Raw genomic sequence first — 21,471 nt, forward strand, 5'->3', positions numbered from 1 at the left:
TTTCTTTTGGAACTTAATGCGATAGTTTCTTTTGGATTTCGGCATGCAATATATATGGCTTTGAAATATTGTCTATGGGACAATTTGTCTTTTGGACATAACCAATCTCTGGCTAAGCAATGTTGTCTTATGGACTTTTGGACACACCAGCTTATAAATTTTTTTTTCTTTTCTTTTCTTGTACATTTGGGCAGAGTCATAAAAAGTTGCATGCATGGTATTGGGTGAAATCAGTGGACAGAAAAGTGATTGAAGGCATCTGTATCAGATTATTTTATAACTCTGGGTTCTGTTGTACATAAAAGGTTGGTTACACATAGGAGAGAATTTCAATCACAGTCTGAATGGAAATGTATGCCAAGAAAAAACTACAACATCAACATACAGCTCTGAGATTTCCCAGATTCCCTGAGCTGTCAGTGTACTAAAATAAATTCCGATTTGTCAATGAATAATTCTAGGAAGCACTTTAGATGGGGTGTAATGTATTCCTATGTGCACTTTTACACAAAAAAAATTGAAAAAAAAAAAAAAAAAAAAGTACCGCATGTAGAATTTTGATCATGGATGAATTCTCAGGAGATTTTTATCATAACCTACCAGAAATTGGTCGAACTTTTCTGTCAGACAAAAATGCTTTCATTTTGGATACATTCAGATATCGCATTCATTTGGTGCTATATTCCATTTGACTTTCCATGGTTGCCATAGTAAAGTACAAATCTATGGCATCAAATGTTCCTGGACAAGTACTGCATATAGCGCTTTAAATTTAAATTTCAATATTCTGCCATTTCCTTTAGATTTGGAAGGTCAATGTTTTACAATTTCCTATTTGTAGCATGAATTCATGGTGGTTGAATTTTGTTGTTCACTGATTCTCTCGATTCATGGAACTATTGTTAATATGATAGATATGTCAATGAATTTCTGAAAACTTTGGTGGTACATGTATATAAAATTCATGGATTTCAGTGGAATTAAGGTAAATATGGCCAAAATGAACTAAGCACGTAATGTAACCACTATATGATATGATGATGTTAGTTTGTCTGTACATGTCGATAATAATGTTGACATATTTACACAGACTACATTGGTATTATCATGTAAATCAGTTAAAGACTATTTTGTGTCAAAAACAATTTTTGCTTAATTTATAAGAAATTATTATTTGAACATCCTAAAATGAGGACATTGTCAATTAATGTATCGTATAAATCGTAAAGGAGCGATTCCAACACAATTTATACATGGATTCTTAGTGAGGCCTTTGTATTCGCCTGGATCCATGACCAGTACTATTGAGAATGTCTACGATTTCAACGTCCAATGACATTGTGCCTCCAACCCCACAAGTGATTGTATCGTACAAATGTAATTGTTTCACAACTAGCACCAAAACCTTATAACCATCAATGCAATCCCACCGCGGGCACCAGAATAACTTCCTACACATGCAGAGTATAGCATGATTAATATTTGTCATAGTACTTTCTTTCATGGTTAAAAGCTTTCAAATCATTTTGTAACTTTTTCGGACAAAGAACATTGGTACCAATATTATGAAAAAAAAACATTTTTGTTGTTTTTATATTCACATATTTTTATATTTTATAGAATATTTCTACGCAATGAAAAATTCATATTTATACAGTATAGGCCTTTATCCTTCTCTTCAAAGGTGATGCTAATATCAGGTTTTTAAAAAAATAAGCTAGAAAAGCTATATTTAGGATATATATTTACAAAGGGTATAATTAAAGAACTCGGAGATAACGAGGTCAATCAAATATATCCCTATAGGGTGTAATTGACTCATTATTTGGCCACGTCCATCTTGATCATATCCTTCACGGTGAGTTTCCTCTCGGTATATTATCAACTAATTTGTAAAAAAAAACAAGAGCAATATGTCTGTGATGGAGAAATCTCGGAGGATCTAAACTAACAACTCTGATAATAATTATCGTGGACACAGTTTTTCAGTTTACCGCCTGCAGGCTAAAGCTCGGAACTGATCATTATTAGGGGATCGGAAATAAAACGCCATTTCGCCATTTATCTGCAAGGCCTTCGTCCTTCTGTTTTTCCGGTAATGCAGTAAAATCTACGAACATTCACATTATCAGATAACGGGCTATCTATCCTGTGGATACAATGATAATGGTTAAGCCCTTGGACTGTGGAGATAGGTTAGGAGAGCCGATCGAATGAAATCACATCGTCACTTCCAATGAATATTAAATTAGGGACACAGAACTCCTGCCTGGTATTGTGGATTTATATAAATCACGCTGTACATTCAATGAGGTACCAACACTGTAAAATACACAAAATTACTTAGAATATCATTCACAACCTCCTCTAATGAATTAAAGGTAGGGTTCACCATGGCTGCCAAATCTTTAGACTGAAATACAAATGGAAGCTGTATAGCTCCCGGATCATGAAACAATCTCAGACTGAAGTTTTAACTTAGCCAATCAAAAATGGTGTTACATTTTACAGCAGCGTTTGTAATTGGCTAAGTCAAAACTTTTAGAATTAAGACTGTTGTCAGATCGCTTCTATAACCTTTAAATATGAGTTGAAACATGTACAGTGTCAGAGAAGCTATAGTTTCTAATAGCAACAAATCTTGGTGGACGAATTCAGTATACTCTGATCAAAGGAAGTCAATTTTCAAGAGAAAATTCAAGAGCATCGTATTGGGAACTATAAAAAAAAATTACAGTTCAATATCAGTTAAAAATAACTGTATTTGACCCAATAAGTGCCCATTTGACCCAATAAGTGCCCATTTGACCAATAAGTGCCCATTTGACCCAATAAGTGGCCCAATCTCTATAACCATCCCTCTACCTTTTTAAGCCTCAATTCAATTCAATACCTCAAACTAAATGCAGGCTGAAAATATGAAAACCATGTAGGTTTCATTATTTGATTTCTTTTGATAATTGACAAATGGCTTAATTACTTTGTTCATTAGCTTTATGAAATTTAGTTCTATGAAACACCCCTTCATTTTTCAATTTTTAAGGGCCCTTGGCATTTATTGGGTGAGTACGGTAATTAAGTCATTGGTCTACTGTCAATGTAAACGACATTCATACCATACACCTCGTAAACATGTCATAGTGATTGGTCGAATCAAACAGTGCGAGATACAACATCAAAAATAATTCAAATATTGATTAATCAGGATGAAGCTGACATGTGATCAGCGTCAATTTCCTTGGCTTTACCTTTTATGTGCTAGTCAAAGCTACGTGTATGTATACCTGGATGGCAGTGTGTGTTGTCGTGAAGATAATTGTTGATAGTCAATGAATGCTGGTCATTAGAGTGAGTTAAAATCTTCCATTCCTAAATCTCGGAGAAAATGGTACCCAACAGAGAAGTCAATATGTTATCCACAATTAGCTTTACTTGTCGGAGGGCGACAAAGCGAAATGTAGATCTAATGTCGGCTGAGAAAATACAGGTCTAATAAATGTATCACTGTGGAGATAAACCAGTCTCTACTGGATATCCAACGTATTACCAAAGTGAATCTAAAACAGAGAGTAAAATGGGGTTGTCAGGCATTTGTTTGGTTCACCCCTGAAATTTAATAATGGACTGGTCTAGTCTTTGATTTAGAAGAGTCTAAATGTGTCCTCAGGGGAGAGTGAGATTTCAAGTGTATATACATATTTTTAGTTTTTCCATCTAAATATCTTTTAATCATCATGATGAATCCAGATCATATTAAAGAAAACAAAAGGAACCGTAGCATTAGATTTAGAGGATATTTTCAGTCTGTTTAAGACAGCTTCACCATGTAACAGAAATATGTAGCATCTACTTGGATTTGTTTTCAATACCATGTGCGGGTAACAATGCTTGATGGAGACTGTCCAGGACGATGAAATGTGATTATCCGGTAACTACTTTATCTGTAGCTAATGAATTGCCTTGTTAGAGTGAATGTATATGGCCCCAGTCCAACCAGTTTTAAACTCACATCCGTCATTTCCAAATGTATTCTCGTGACTGGTCCTCTACATAGCAATACATATCTGATAAGTTGTCTATCCAAATAATATTATGGATTAACTATTTTGGTTTTTTTTTTAATTGAGAAAAGATAATTACTTTTGAAACATTGAGAATGTTTTTGTAATAAGACCACTATTTTCTATATTTCCTTGGGTGATCTTTTATTTCATAGAAATGTTTAACTGCAATGACTACAGGTTTCTTTAATTAAGAGCATGATTCAAAATTTTCTTTTTGATTGACCAATTGCTAGACAGTACATACGTAGCAATATTAATGCCTACAGTGCTCACAAACACACAATTTAGACCTATTCAATGTCGTAGCATAGACAATACGGAATGCAACTTATTCACCTGGGATACCTGGACGGCTTGATTGACAGCTCCATGGCGACATGTCAATGGAACAGGTTGGCGAAAACAATAATCTTCCATGCAGGTTGATGAAAAATACAAATGCATTGTTAGTTTTACTGATCTCTTGAACACTACATATTTTGACACACTGCGCAGATTTTCAAGCTGCTAATGCTTCATATTTTCTATACAACATGATGGCAATATGACGGACTGAACTTGATGACCGATAAAAGATGACAATGAAAATGAAGATGATGATGAAGATGATGATGTAGATGGTGATCAATGAAGAGATGTCTAATTAATCCATTTTGACTTCTTTTATCTTTGGAGAGTAAAGTAAATAAAATTTCTGGTCCATGGAGAGTAAATCAAGCAAAAAGCTTTGTGAGTAATCTTATTGGCCAGATCGTGACATGAACCATTGATGACAAACTCGGAGATATGGGACTATGTCAGGACATTTGAGGCCAAGTGGATTGACTCTTAGCTACCAAGGAAACTGATGGACACTCATGGGACTTTTCTAATCCGTATGACGACAAAAACTAAAAGGCCAATAATACTGTCATTATTTTTTTTATACCTCTACAAAACATATCATATGATACAAAACAGACATATTGATCAATTTCTATGTCAAATATTTAAGCAATAAACTGCTACCAGATTGGACATACAGTTGATACAAAGCCATCCGAAAGGAAGATAAATAGAATGGTGTCCACTTGGCCGCAAATGCTCGGATATATACCCATAACTCCGAATTTGTCATCATTGGTTCAAGTCACAATCTGCAGCCAGTAACATTCCTGAAAAGCAACACCTTTATAATCTTCCATTCTTGAATATCGTCAAAGATAAGACAAAAATTGTTTGTTTTAATTCATATTCTATTTATACCCAGGGTCATTTATAACGAAGGCTCTGCATGGTTTAGGAGGCAGAAAAAATGCTGGAGTATCAGGAGAAAAACCACAGAATTCTCAGTACCTGGTGAGATTCAAACTCAAAAGCTAGAAGTGGAGAGTTTAAGTGGCGATGTGTTGAGACACATATATCTTAACCAACTTGATTTGTGAGAATAATTTAACATGTCTCCATGTTAGAAAAGAGTTCCAGTGTTAAAAACATTAATTTTCACTTGCACAAGCATAAAGATAAATGCCCAGTTGTTAGCTGGTAGATCTCAAGGAGCTTAAAATGCTGATTTCACACAATTTCTCATGAGAGTGTAGTTTGAACGTGTTTCGCAATATTTATTGAAATAACAGATAAGGAATGGCTGAGCATGCGATATAATGATGATGAATTGCTAAATCACAGAATCAATTTTCTCCAGCTATTTTTGGCAATCTATTTCAATTTCAATTGACAATTCAATGAATATTAAGTATGCAAAAGAAAAAAAATATCCTAAATTTGTCACCAGTTTTTAATAAATACAAAAAAAAATTCAAATTGACAAAATGAAAACAGAAATTTTATTTTATTTCAAAGCTTTTCAAAATTAAAAAAAGAAATTTTATTTTATTTCAAAGCTTTGCAAAATGAAAACAGAAATTTGATTTATTTCAAGGATACGCTAGCTAGGGAATTCATGACCAGGAAACAAGCATAACTGCCAGTATGCATATGTGATTCCAATGACCTTGTATAGAGGTCAAGGTCATTAATTTGACCAAACAAGATAACATCTAGGGCTAGGGCCTATGGGCCTTACATGCAATATCAGGTCAGAGAATATATAAGATTGTCTGTTGAGGGATAAAAACTAATTAAGTATTACAAGGTTTAAGCTATGAGAGATTAGAAGATGTGACACAAATATCCTGAAGTATCTATTTCATTAATTAAAGGAGACAGATTCCTGCTTGTCCCAATCATTCACACGATGGAAATACACAAGCCTAATCAGAGAATGGTCAGTGAAGAAGCTTCCGGACATCAGGCTGGCATAGAAAAAGGCCACCTAGACACTTGATGACTTGACCTAAACCATGAAAGAAGATGGAAACCCACATTGGACCCAGCCATGCAGTTAATCAGCTAAAATGCCACAAATCTAACAAAAATACTTTTGGTCGTGGAAACTCCCAAGGTGACGAACATGCTTCGTACCGTTGGACACAGTCGGTGCACTGCAGTACCCATCATCCCAAACCGCCATACCACATGGCGTCCGTTTTGCAATTTTTTTATCAGGTGACAAAGTTGAACAGCTCTTAGATGTTATATACTTAATCTAGCCGTTTCTTTCCAGGCAACACACCTTAAAGACAGACCAGATATGGTGTTTAAATATAGATTTAAACATTTCTTTATCAAGTTAGATCAAGATTTGTGCCAAGACATATTACCAAACTCCTTTTGTAACACAAACTTTGAAAAAAATGACCTTTTAATTCTGATCTACTGTTAAAGTAAACCTTTGGGGAAAACAATATCACCTTGGTTTTCAGGGTTCCAAAACCAATTTGGGCATTGTCAGAGCTATCATGTGTTTTTATATGCTAAATTTAAATGTGATTTCAGTAGAAATTGTTTGTTTCTTAAGACGCCTTTCCACAGACACCTTTAAAATTTAAATATGGATGGATATATATATCATAATGGCTTTGTTATTAAGTTCCTGTTGGTTACAGTTGGAAATAACGACCCTGCCAGACACCGTAATATGCAATTTAAAATAAGTATATAAAATCCATGGCAACAATGTAATTACAGTACCATTCTGGAAGTTTAAATCTAACAATAAAATATTTCTGAACTAAAATTTGAAACAGCAAGGTCTACGTTCTTGAAATCATCATTAAAGAACAGAACAGATAATTTGTGTGGAAAATTTTTAACACTCAATTTTTATCAAGTCTTCTTAAATCTGTAGCCAATCTGGAGCATCCAAAGCTGACAAATCCACTAACTTATATTATTTTTGTGATTTAAAATATTATTTTTGTAATTTAATACAGTCTATTTCAATCCTAAAGATCAGTAAATCAACGTAATTGCCATTTTCTCCTACTTCTCATCTGAAATTTTTGTTTAAATTCATGATTTTTTTTTAGAATATTTTATTGTTTGACGTTAAAGACAATCGGAATTGGGCAACAGGCAACATATGTCTATACACGGCCTCTCCTTAAAGTCCTGATTTAACACTGCATGGTTTATAATGGTTGAAGTGTTATAAATAATATGATGGTTACTTCATGATCACTGAAACTGCTGGTCAGATTCCCAACAAGTTTTAATTTCTGAATTCAATTTGGTTTTCTGCCATCAAGACTTAGCTGAGTACCTCCCTTTCATTCATAACTTTCAAAACGCCATAATTGATGTGTCTTACGGTAGCATATTTGACCCAATATGGGCGCCCTCCACTTTTTGAGCATTCAATTCACCTATTTGAATTAAAATATTTATCACATACCGAATGAAAAATGTATTTCTTTTGCATAATGATTTATGGCTTAAACTTCTTGGTGTGAAATAATTATGTAAAAGGTTTAAATTTTGTACACAATGTGGTATCATAAGTAGATATTCAATACCTTTTGAGCTTTGTTGGTACTTTTCATTAAATGAGATTTTGTTCAGAACCCCAAAAGTACCTCAAATCACATATTTAGTTCAAATGGAAATGGAAAACATATTATGATTTTATTGCACAAATTTGGCATATTCAAATTAAGTTCAACCTATTTATTGAAAATCCAATATATCAACTTGTTTTTCTTTCTAAAGATTGGAAATTTGGTGTATTATTTTTGGAATTTAATCCAATATGATCTTGTGTGACCAGTTTTAAAAAAAAAAACCTCTAAAAATAAACCAGAACAGAACATTATCTCTGTATCATGTATCTGCAGAAAGGATGTAGAGAATGGCTTAACTTGTTCATCCCTGAAATTTCATAATGGACTGGTCTAGTCTTTGATTTAGAAGAGTCTAATTGTGCCTTTAGGGGATGAATGAGTTAAAGTGATGTCTTTTTTAAGCCGTCTGCGATAGAGATATGATCAACCCAATTCAGTTAGGATACAAGGTCAAACACAAACTCTTGGATGATACAGCCATCTAGACAATGTATATGACTTTTCTATCACGACCATGCAACTTCATAGACAAAACGCAGCAGGCTCTTCCAGGATTTAATGGTTCATGGCGATATTGCAATCACAGACAAAATTATAGTCAGGAGACTTTTGTCCTAAATCTGACAAAAATGAGGGCATGAATTATACATATCCAAATTTTGATTTCTGTTGGCATTCAGCAAGTTTTTAAGCTATATTCTTTAAAAACTCCGGAGTGTCTCATCCATAGTGGATCTTCAGGTTTCGGTTTGGTTCTAAGTAAATAGTTAAACGTCCTCTTAACAGCCAGGGTCATTTCAAGAGGTGCCAGGTTTGTTGGGGGAGGATAATCGGATTACCCGTAGAAAAACCACCAAAACCTTATACATATTTGATGTCCAAATGACAGGTTAGAGATGAATGTATGAGATCAAAAATTATTAACTGATAATTTCATAATGGACTGGTCTAGTCTTTGTTTTAGAAGAGTCTCAATGTGTCATTACGAGTGAATGAGTTAATTTATGATCAGAAAATTGAAAGGTCACAACCTCATAGATATTGAACAAAAAATTTTTTTCAATTAATTATGAATATAATAATTAATGTCCTTGATTTGAACCTACTATATGATGGGTCACTATCAGTAGACACATCAAAGGAGAATCAGAATTCTATTGATTAAAGAAAAGTAATCAGTAAATTGAAATCTGTCACAGTTAGGTATAGCAATCATACATCCTTAACTCATTCTCCCCTGAAAATCCATAATGAACTGTTCCATCACTTGCATTGGAAGAGCTCAAATGTGTCTACGGGGGGTGGGGTTAATGAGTTAATTAAAACTTCAGCTATCATTGATTTAATCTATAAGTCTCTACATCATTATCAGATGCTATATTTATACATACCATTAGCGAAATTACTCTTTTTTAATTTTAAATTATATAATGGCCTTGTCTGCGATGGAGCTTCGTTAACAGGTAGATACTAATCATCAGATTTGGGTATTAAATGACAAAACCTTTTAATCTATTCAATTAGTAGATGTTGATCAAAATCTTAATGATTTTAATTAACAGATTATGTTCTACTTTAACAGTCTTTAAATAATGAAAGCAATATTGATGAAATCTTACAGGGCTTCAAAATTTAATTAACGAACGGTTAATGTAAATTAAATTACTTTCTTATTTTCAAATTATATGTGCCGTAATTTTCATATCGACGAATCAAGAAGAGCTTTTAATGTACGTTATTCACCAATTCACCTCTAAAAGTCACCAACAAAAAGTCACTGAAATCTTTAGAAATTGAAAAATTTAGAAAATCTGTAGCAGTTTTTTTTAAATAAAAACACAGAAATCTAGATATAGCTGATTTTAATAACATTGCAAAAATCTGTAGCGGATTTTGATAAAAATCAGAGAAGTCTTACAACTGATATTTATAAAATCACAGCGTAGAAATCTGTAGGTGATTTTGATAAAATTACAGAAATCGGTAGCTGATTTTGATAAAATCACAGAAATCTGTAGCTGATTTTGATAAAATCACAGAAATCGGTAGCTGGTTTTGATAAAATCTCAGAAATTGGTAGCTGATTTTGATAAAATAAAATCGCAGAAATCTGTAGCTGATTTTGATAAAATCACAGAAAAATCTGTAGCTGATTTTGATAAAATCACAGAAAAATCGGTAGCTGATTTTGATAAAATCACAGAAAAATCGGTAGCTGATTTTGATAAAATTACAGAAAAATCGGTAGCTGATTTAATTAAGACTTGTTGAGAACACATCACGAGAACCAGCTGCAGTATACACATGTATGTTTATTGGAATCACATGTTTTCCTTTTGGTGACATTATCTGCAGAGATCGATTCTGGAGTAAATACTACGGATAATGGCTTCAATCCAAGCTGTGATCCCTGGCTATACTGTGGTGTGTCCTACAAGTCAATGATACAATCTGCTGTCTCCCCAGTAAGGCTTGTTCAAAAATAAATAACTAAATTGTAAATACCAATAGGAAACTCTAACATGGTCTGGTCTGCGTGGTTTCAAGTCCTTGGGAGTTGGAGACAAATTAAGCTGGTACCTTAGAAGCTAATATTCTGGGAAGAAAAACAAAAAAAAAAAAGCAAAAAAAAAAACAAAAACAAAAAGCAACAGGCTTCCCATAACTTTAGTATGCAAATACGTTACCTACACCATTCTTTGTAGCCCCAACAAAAATCAAATTTGAGAATCCCGTCTCCCTACCGTACCTCATCTCGTACTCGACGAGAGTAACATAGAGTGGACTCCCTTCCTCAAAAATTAAGCTGGAGTTAGCTAAGAAAAACCAACAACCTACAGTTATACCTCAGCCTCATAAAGCTAATATTCTGAGTACCTGGTAAGAAAAAAACCAACAAAAAACAAAAAAACAAAAACCCAACAAGCAATAGGCTATTTAGATGTTAGATGACAGACAAACCAACCAACAGCTCTTTGACATGATATTTTACACACATCATTGCTCTTAAAAAAGAAAAATTGTGACAATTTATGAAGTAGCCACTAGTTACTACAAATGTAGTATATTATAGCCTCAGATCTTGAATGTTGAAATAGTTAATATAAATACAATTATAGTTAATATCTCTGTGGAAAATTAGAGATCATATCACAGTTTTGACATTATTTTTAAAGTCAACTGAAATCAGAAAGTTGTACCAACTAATGAACCCTGAGTTTTGTATAATTCCGATCAGACATTGAAACATATTTTCATTTCAGTAATATGTTACCGTAACTTTAGTATGCAAATAAGCTACCTACACCCATCTTAGTAGCCTCAACAAACATAAGATTTGAGAATCTCGTCTCCCTATACCGTATCTCATCTTGTAGTCGACAAGAGCAACATAGATTGGTCTCCCTTCCTCAAAAACCTTTTGTAAAGCCATAGGAGTAACATGGCTGAGGAGAAAAGGGGAGAAAACAGAAGGGTGGGAGGGTCTCCATAAAGTTATGGTAAGTATTACATCATGAAAATTGGTTTTACATTGAAAAACCTCAATTTATAAATATAGGTTCATACTGAAATAATATATCTGTCAATGTCCCTTTCACATACCAGACTAAACTTTATATTAATAAATAAAGTTTGTTATTTTTAGAAATAAAATTATTTAGTATAAGTAAAGTCCCATGAATTCAAACAGTATGTTTTGATGAATTTCCCCAAGGCCCACAGAATTCACTCAAACTGTCAGTTCAATTTTAACAATAATCTGTCACTAACTCCCCTGGGACGCATTTTTATTTTATATTAAAACATAAAATATTGGCAATTTTACCATTGTGTAATTTTTGTCAAAAAAACATTCCTGAAAATTTATGGAGAAATAAAAGAAATGTTTACAATGCAAGATACAAAATATTTCTCTGACATAAATGCGTCAAACATTGTACATGCAGTCATAAATTTAACGTCAAATTTCCATTTTTGCATTTTACATCTGTATATAAACACAGCCAAATTCTGCGAGAAAATACCATTTTAGCAAATCAATACATTTATTTTATATTCAAGGTAAGTTTCATTGCGCTTCATTTTTTGATTATTTTTCTTTTATGGTAGTTTTTCTCATTGTTTTCCGATGACGTAAAGAAAATTATGAGCTGTCAAAGTATACTTAAAGTGATAACTAAACTTTATTAGTTTGAATCTCCATAGAAACAGAACATCACTAAAAAAAGCAACTGACAACGTTAAAAACTTATGTACATTTCCATAGCAACATTCACAATTGATGTACATGGCTAATATGATGTCCTTGGCAACACACACTAATCTAAATCACATATATTTTTCATATCGCAGGTTTGAAATAACAGACAAAATCTAAAAAATCATCAGTAGAAATGAATATACTGTTAATGTACTTATTTTAGCCATAGTTTTATTTTAACACTTTTCGTATCGTCTTCGAAGCTTTAATTCATAATCTTTTGTATAAATTTTGTATTGAGAGTATATCTGTTATTGAATACCTGGCAATTGCCCCACATGGGATTCGAACTTGCGACCCAGAGGTGGAGGGATTGTGGTAATATATAAATGAGACATTGTAACCACTCGGCTACCGCGGCCCCAATAAATACAGCTATATATGCATATGCTTTGATTCCAATAAGTAAACAAAACAAAAACGATATCCATATCATAATTATAAATCGCATATTATATACAATTTCTTCATAGGGGGTTACAAAGAAGACTTTCTTGAGGTTAAAAGTTTAAAATGTGAAAGTAGCCTTATGGGAATTTTAAAAAGTTGGCAAGTATGGGGTTTGTTTGTTTATATAAGGCTAGGGAGAATAAATATCACTTAAATATTTTAACCACAGGGACTTCTAATATATAGAAGGGAGAGGTCTGCTGTGTGTTTGAAACCGATGTTTTTTTCCCCTCATATTTACATAACAAGAACAGGAAAATAGTTCCATATTACATGACAATTTATATTTTATATCAAACTATGGTATTGGTTTTTTTTCCATTCAGTGTTCAGACTTAAAATGGCTAAGGGGGATCAGGTGGCTCGATATATCGCTATGTTTATCACTCGAAATAGATACAAATTAATCCATTTATTGAATAACAGATATGAAACGATAATCACTTAGCCCTGAAATATATATCCTTAATTTCGATTACCACATTTATATAATCATACATCGTAACCTGGCCTTATAAATTGCAATTAACATTTGGCTTACACAATTGATCAATATATCAGTTCGTTATGTAGCACACTAGCTCATTAGTTGGGTAATCTTAACGAACTTATAATGACATGCTGATACAATGTCAACGTATAAATTACAAGGCATTACACAAATTGATGGATATATAGGTTCAAGCTGAATACGATGAAAATGCTCCACTTTTCGGATATTGACAAGATCTCCTATATTGTATAGAGATATGCTTCATCTGATGAAAGCTTTGAGCAGTAATGCTGTTTTTATTGATAAAGTTTGCACTCGCGCAATAGTGACATCAACAAAAGTGTATTATTCAGTGCAGTTTTAGTGATTACGCTTTAGATTTTTTTCCGTTTTACTTCTATTGTCTTTGAAATTGTCTAAAAATCAATTTTAATATATTGGCAGTGGTGACAAAAAAAAATGTCCGCGATACTAGAGATTACAACAAGTTTTACTCAACCCATTCTGTTTTCATTAAAGCACTTCATGACCCAAACGAATCCAAGCTGAGGCCATGCAAAGCTCTAGTTGAGAGCACTAAACTCCCTCTTGAATCAGAGAAGTCAACACAAATAATTCTCAACCTCAAAATTAAACCTAGAGCTCTTTCAAAAATTATATTGCAGTACTCCACCTTTTTTACAGTGCTATCTCACCGAAGCATTATTTTTGTAATCTTTATTCTGACCACAAAGCAGAAGCAGAAACCACTATTTTTATAAATATAAATATTATTTATTTTACATCATTAACGAAACAAGTTATACAACTTATGTAAATCACTCTTGATGGCCCGGATGTAAGTGCGCGAGGGGTCTTAGTGTGGGAGGAAACTGGAGTGCCCAGAGAAAACCCACGTGATCGGGCAGGTGACCCCTAACCTTTTCACGTCCGTGCCGGGTTATCGAACCCCGGCCGGCTAGGTGAAAGGCGAGTGGCTTAACCACTACGCCACCCAATCAACCACTATTTTTAAAAACTATGGTGAGTCTAGGCCAGAGGGTAGGACCCGAGCCTGTGACTTAGTGGGGTACTTGCAGTTACAGTTACTTCTATTTCTGGTGGTATGCTTCAGTGGGATTACACTATAAAAAGTAAAAGTTCCACTATTACAATGATGCACAAAGAAACGAATATACTGCAGTCTCCCAAAACACACATACTTCATACACACAACATTGTTAGGGATAAAAATGCACATTTGATGTCAATTTCAAAATTGTAGCTGCACCATTAATTAGTAATGGAAATGAATAGACACTTGATGTCAATTTCAATATACTTGCTGCAACAGTTATGCTTATTTTCATGGATACCACAAGCCCTCCACCTTTGGGTCTCAAGTTTGAATCCCATGTGGGGCAGTAGCCAGGTACTTATCACTGGTCGGTGGTTTTTTTCTGGGTATTCCTGCTTTTCTCCACCTACAAACCTGGCACATCCTTACATGATCCTGGCTGTTAATAGGATGTTGAACTAATAAAACCCAAGCCCTTATTTTCATATCAAAGATTTTAATTTCACTTCTTATCTTAAGATATCTCTGTTTCATGTAATCTTTAAAAGGACATTTGGCAATAGTAAAAGTTTACAAAAATTAACCTTCCAACCAAATGAACATAATTTGATTTATATCTCTAAAGATATTTGACAAGTATTCCAAAACTACTTAAAATTGCAAACCTATTTGGCACGTCTATCAAAATATTTTCATCTCCATACAAGGTCAACAACCAGTTATCTAAATAAGTTCTTTTAGATACATAAATACAATGTTATTTCTAGAGAAAATGTTGATCAGTTAGTAAATTAAACAAATTACATGATGGTGGAATGAACATCACATTTCATTTGTTATCAAAATACATTTGTATGACTGAACTTAAATAACCCTGTGACATTGAGGGTAGTGTATGGAAGCTTAACTGGAACATTTATAGAACTTATAGGTAGAAAGTGTTTGTGTGTTTGGGGGTGGGGTGAATTCCTTTCAAAAGGACAGGAATGAGCAATATTTTGAGAATATACTGGTGGGGGTGGGGTTGGTGTGGAAATAGCAAAAATTTTATAATATGGGTAAAGGAGGTTGATGGTGTGTGGGGTGGGGGTAGGCTATTGGGAAAGGGGTTGTGGTGTGAGGGTGGGGTAGGGGATCATATGGCTATAAGATGGTGGTGTGCAGGGTGGGGAGGGGATTAGTTGTCCGAGGGTGGGGAGGGGATCATATTGGCTATAAGATGGTGGTGTGAGGGTGGGGAGGTGATAAGTGGTGTGAGGGTGGGGAAGGGGAAAGGGGTGTGGGGTTGGGTTGGGGAGAGGATGGTAGGTTTAATGGGATGGTAAAGGGGAGGGGTTGGTAGTGGTGGGGGTGAGAAAAGGGATGGTTGGCTATGGGATGACGCAAGAGGATAGGGGAGGAAATTGAAATGAAAGCTGACAATAACTAATTATCACTTAAGATCAACAACCATGTAAGAAAACAAACTGTGATGGATGGCGCGCCTAACAATTATCAGCTAGAAAATTAATTGTCACTTTCACTTTAGAAATAAAATATTGATAATTATGTCCTATACGTACATTTTAGCTTAGTTGTATAAATCAATAAAAACAATTTCATAATTAGTACCTTAACTGCGTTTACTTAACGACGAACACAGTAGATAATAACTTGAGCCGAGTGTTGGCCCTAATGGGTATAAAAAATACAAAACTCGAGTTGGCTTATAAGGCTTATACACAGACTCCAACCTATTGAGATGAAGCCTAGTAATAGTCACATAGGCAGTAAATCATTGACTTACCGTATTTGACCTAGTATTAGCGCCCCTCTCTTTCTGAACCCTCAATTTCACTTATCCAAAGTGCTAATAATGCTGAAAATATGGCAACCAACAGTTTGTTTATTTGATTTCTATTGCAAATTGATTTATGACTTACTTTGTGTCACAATTTTGTGAAAGGATATTGGTCCTATATTAGCGCCCTTTATCATCTTTCAATTACTTACGCGCCTTCGTTGCTTATTGGGTCAAATACGAAAATGAAGGTGTTTAAGTCAGTGTGACCCGACTTAACAATAGGTAGAGTTATTAAGGTGGTAAACTAATCACGAATTCAATGAGACAAAGCATTAATAGTCAGAGTCAGGTAGGTGACACTATCCTTACAAAATTTCACAAGTAAAAATAAATTGAAATCAGAGGTTTTCAATGTCCTGTAGGTATTTCATATTGTGGGTAGTTATATTGACAGTCGAGGGATCAGTAGCCGATTCCAGTGTCTTCTAACAGCGTTTCAGAAAAGATGCAGAAACACAAGTATGAAGAAGGATGGAACATCAACACCAAAGATTCCGTAAATTTGTGGTTATTAATTGGATTACATGTTTACGATGGCTAGGCCAACCGTCATCAGAAAAATCACAGATCACAGACAAGAAATACAGTAAAACACATTTATAGCGAACAGGCTTACAATGAAATTGTGGTTGTAACGTAATCTTCATTCCCCGTTAAGGTTCACATAAGACACCTGTAATAGGTGTATAAGGATCTATCTTTATAACAAAGTGATTTTGTTGGTCCTAGAGGTTCGTTATGGCCGTGTTTTACTCGAGTTAATTAGCTGAAAATGAAAGCAATAGGCAATCCTTATGAATTGGCAATAAGCAAAAATATTGATCATATAGTGATCAAACAAAATCTAGCAATTAGTACAGTCATGAGGGCAGTAAACCATGATACAGGCCAATTTAAAGTTGATAAGGTTATGGGCTAAAGTCACACAGCAAGGGGACCATATCACTTTTCTGTCTATCTTCAACTTTTGAGTTCATTGAACTCAAATACACCAATCATCGATAGTTTTCAATCTCTTTATAAATAACCTGGTTTTTTTAAAGGTAAAATACTATGTGATTTTCCAAAATATTGTTTCTAATGCAGTATTTTTGTGACATTATTTTGACCATTCCACAAAACTTTTTTTTGTGGGGCATCATTTTTTTTGTCACCTGAATTTTCTTTAACAGTATTGTGTTGGCTTCAATTATTATCCACATTCAACATGTTCTTAATGTGCTTTACATTCAAAAAAGAAAGTATCAATATCGAAAAAAAATAGAAAGAAAGAAAAGAAAGAAAGAAAGAAAGAAAGAAAGAAAGAAAGAAAGAAAGAAAGAAAGAAAAGAAAGAAAGAAAAGAAACAAAGGGAAAGAGAATAAACAGAAAAAAAGCTGAATTGCTCTGACAATTTTCAGTTTGGGACAGCATCATATTGTGATACAAAATGTTGGGAAATAAATAAAACTTACTTCTCAAGTTTGTGTAGATGAGGCATCCTACGAGTGGGTTGTGGCTGTGTGGTACTACCCCCGGAGGAGTTGATCCCCACCCCCGGGGACTGAGCACCTGTTGAGGAGCTTTCACTGTTCCCTGAAGCAGTTTCAGTAGTCTTTCCCAGGATCTTTTCTGCTTTTGATTCATTAATCTTACTGTTTTCCATGATGAGATAAAAAATCCAATTAGATAAGAAATTTCAAGCACTAAAAAATTTGAACCACTTAAATTAAATTTGTATGTTTAAAAAACATACCAAGAATATAATGATTGTTGGTAAAACAAATCCAAGCAATGAAAAATGTAGATGTTTCTTAAAAATGATCAGAGCACTAAAAATTGTAGATGTAATTGAAAATAAAATCCAAAAGTAATCTGTAGCCTGACTGTACTGATCAAATTTATGTCTCTAATTGAGAAATCACAGTCATTCACAGTTTATATATTAGAGCACTCACCAGATGCTCACACAATTTTCCAATAATATTATGAATCAAGATAGAATCACCAGAGGAAAAACTCCTGTGTAAACACACAATGTTGTGTTTCTACGGAATTCTGTCAATGAAAAAGCTCTTAACCACGAACTTAATCCCAAAAATATCCTTTTGTATTTATTATCACAAGAATTTCCCACATGTAATGTTTTTTCCGATATCAAATCTCGGATAGCAGATAGGTTAGATTCTGTAGCAGTGGTGGAGATCGCTGACTGCTGAACCTCTTCCTAGTAATAATCCACCTGAGTCGGACTCTCCAATAGCGGACGACATCCCCTATCAGCGATCCGAGCTGGCCATTCTCCTATGGGAGGGCCTATATGCCATATTCCCAACAGTGCCTACACTGCACAAGGACAACTTGGCACTAACGGCTTGCTTGGATAAACACTGGGTTACAGCCTAATGAATCTGAAGTACTGTACATCATTTTAGATACTGACTCGATTGAGGCCCTCGCTATGTATATTATAAGTATCAACTTCAGTAGAAATAACTGCCTGTCTTCGAACATCTCAACTCATCGATGGGATACTGGTCTAGAATACTGAAACATTTTACCTCAAACTCAAGCCAATTAGAACTTGTACAGGAACCATTCTGTCTATTTTTGAATATATAATGGAGAATGCTGGTAAATAGAACTGCCAGCATGTACTGCAAACATTAAGAAAAATCTGGTTTTCTATCGCCTATAAACTCTCGGATGCTGCATGGCTCCGAAAAAAAATCTGACTCAAGAATTGTCCTGGTTCGTGTGACATTAACATGGCGACATGTTCCAATCACATTGCACCATTAATCAAGGCATGGCAATTAAATTTAATGGAAGCAAGTCAACAGAATGCCGAGTATATGTAAGGTCGCTCAGAACCAATTACTGAACGCCTAATGGTACACGTAATCATACAATGTTATTTGATCTTCACATAATCAAAGCATTACATCACATATTATGTCACTTTCATTTTTTATCTGTTGATCAAAATGATTTTGATATATATACCGTATCATATGTTTTAATGCTAGACATTTAATTGACATTTTATATGCATGCATAAAATGTATGTTGACAAAACTTATTGGGACATTTTTATCCATCTCATGTGGGATACAGTGTAAATTATATACAGTGAAACCTGCATTAGTGACTACCTGTGTATAACGACCACCTGCTTATAATGACCACTTTCTTTGGGTCCCAAGTGATCATTTATAACACAATTTGTCCTGTGTATAAAGACCACCTGCTTATAATGACCACTTTCTTTGGGTCCCAAGTGATCATTTATAACACAATTTGACCTGTGTATAAAGACCACCTGCTTATAATGACCGCTTTCTTTGGGTCCCAAATGATCATTTATAACACAATTTGTCCTGTGTATAAAGACCACCTGTCTATAAAGACCACTTTCCCCCTGTCCCTTGGGTGGTCTCTATAGACAGGCTTAACTGTACATTATTTACTCTTTTGAAACATCAGGTAGGCTCAAGGATCATGAAAGAATCTTAGACTTATGTTTTGGACTTTTGTAACATCATATTTGATTGGCTAAATCTAAACTTATCAGACAATTTTTGACTTATTTTATGATCCTAAGGCCTGATTTTTTTTTACTGACAAAATAATCGGATAACAGTCACTTTCAAGATTTCTATGAATATACTCGGTGAAATTTACAAGATGAAATAGATTTGATAGACAACTCACGTCCAATCAAATTGATGAACTGTACAGGAAACGTGATACTAATTCACAGTTGGGCGATTCTGATTGCTAATTGATTAGAAATACTAGGCTATAATATGGCACAATCGTGTGATGGCAATTAACACCTAACTTCTATATATTCGACATATGTGACAAACTAGAAAGGCGTTTTTCTCCATGATTACCATATTTATTTTGCAAAATGTTCCACTATTTGGTGTAAATGTTAAATACTGTATTTATTCTCAAATAAGCCTCGTCCCATCATTTTGTGTAAAAGACAAAAAACTGTATTTATTCTCAATTTAGACACCTTGTAACCATTGTGTGAAAACGATAAATATTGTTTTTATTTCATTTTATGTATCTGAAATGTCAAGAGGACCTGATTGCTTTCCTCCTAAGACAAAGACGAAAGTGTCTAAATTAAAACTTTAATTGTTGGCATGTGCCATGAGAGAAATTACAAAATGATAAATTTAGTTAGTTGCTGGTTTATTGCCTATATGACTCCGCCTATTTAAAGTTTAGGACAATGATGCTCTTTATGAAGAGCAAGTGAAAAATTCTACTGTTTTACCTGGAGGGTAATTTACAGTTCACAGATCATCATACACCATAATCAATCAAGAATGGCTTCATTAATTAGCATGAATTTGAGAAGAATTTTTTCTGAGGCAGTCAACCGTAAATTAGAAATCGTGGACATCTTGCAAAACAACACACTAAAGAGCTCCGATATCTTGCCCGGAGGGCTGTGACATTTTCAGAACGGTTTCCTAGGTGAGTCTTGATAATGATACAGATGGAAAGAAAAACATTTCCGATTTCAGGAAAAAATCCATAAAAGTTAAGTCCACATGACGGTGATTCCTGTCGGAAAACGAATTTGAGCATGCATGCACTTATTCCAGATGGTTGATAAAAGATGGTGAAGATTATCGTTTGAAAATTGAGGCACTGATTGTTCTAAGTGATTACCTTTATGCAGTTAATTAGCTTAGTCATGAATTAATTATGAGAGAATGTAAATCTTAATCAAATTTTATTTTCCAGTATTTTGACAAATGAGGTTATTGTGGCCGAGTGGTTACCGGGTACTGACTGCTGGTCAATGGTTTTTGCCTGGGTACTCTGGCTTTCCACCAGCTTTTAAGCCTGACTGTTGCAACATATACAGAATTCAGATTCAGATTCTGATTGGAAAACCAGAATTTTTTTTTATTTGAATCCAATTGGATATTCTTCAAAATTGACCAAAAATCTTATCAAACATAGATTGTATCAGATACAATTCCGATGAACGAAAAATTGTATTCTATATCCAGTTGGATTTTAGAGAATTGGAGAAACATTTCAACAGAGACACAGACTTCTTAATTTTGAAATATATGACAGAGTCAGATTTTGTATATAGAATTCTACTGGGATAAAAAAAACAGACCTTGATATGGCCAGAAAAGATATGAATCCCAAGCAAACGTTAAATGGTAAACACATTTAAGCAAAAGATTTTTTCGATGTTGTTATTGCAGATGTGACTCAATCCAAAATGATGGGCCGCCATGTTGGTTAAGAAGATACTGTAACAGCATGAATGTACGTCAGTGCTAACACATTCAAATTAAAGGAAGTCAGTAAATGAAGCGGAACATTATAACTAGATGAT

The 21,471-nt window shown here is 34.1% G+C and overlaps 1 protein-coding gene across 3 annotated transcripts in view; it reads right to left on the reverse strand.

Annotated features, from left to right (window-relative positions):
- LOC138330356 (tumor protein p53-inducible protein 11-like) overlaps nt 1–21,471 on the reverse strand; it is a 166,480-nt gene that overhangs the window by 78,733 nt on the left and 66,276 nt on the right. The window contains exon 1 of one of the 3 annotated variants that reach the window (XM_069277929.1): nt 17,564–18,163. The exons of 1 other annotated variant lie outside the window; for it this stretch is intronic. In XM_069277929.1, coding sequence (XP_069134030.1) covers nt 17,564–17,754 — 191 coding nt within the window. In that variant the 5' untranslated portion in view covers nt 17,755–18,163. Of the gene's footprint in view, nt 1–17,563; nt 18,164–21,471 lie in introns of those variants that run through there. One more of the 3 variants, XM_069277930.1, reaches the window with a different exon arrangement.

Source organism: Argopecten irradians, chromosome 8, assembly GCF_041381155.1.
Source record: "Argopecten irradians isolate NY chromosome 8, Ai_NY, whole genome shotgun sequence".
In the NCBI taxonomy this organism is placed as follows: domain Eukaryota; kingdom Metazoa; phylum Mollusca; class Bivalvia; order Pectinida; family Pectinidae; genus Argopecten; species Argopecten irradians.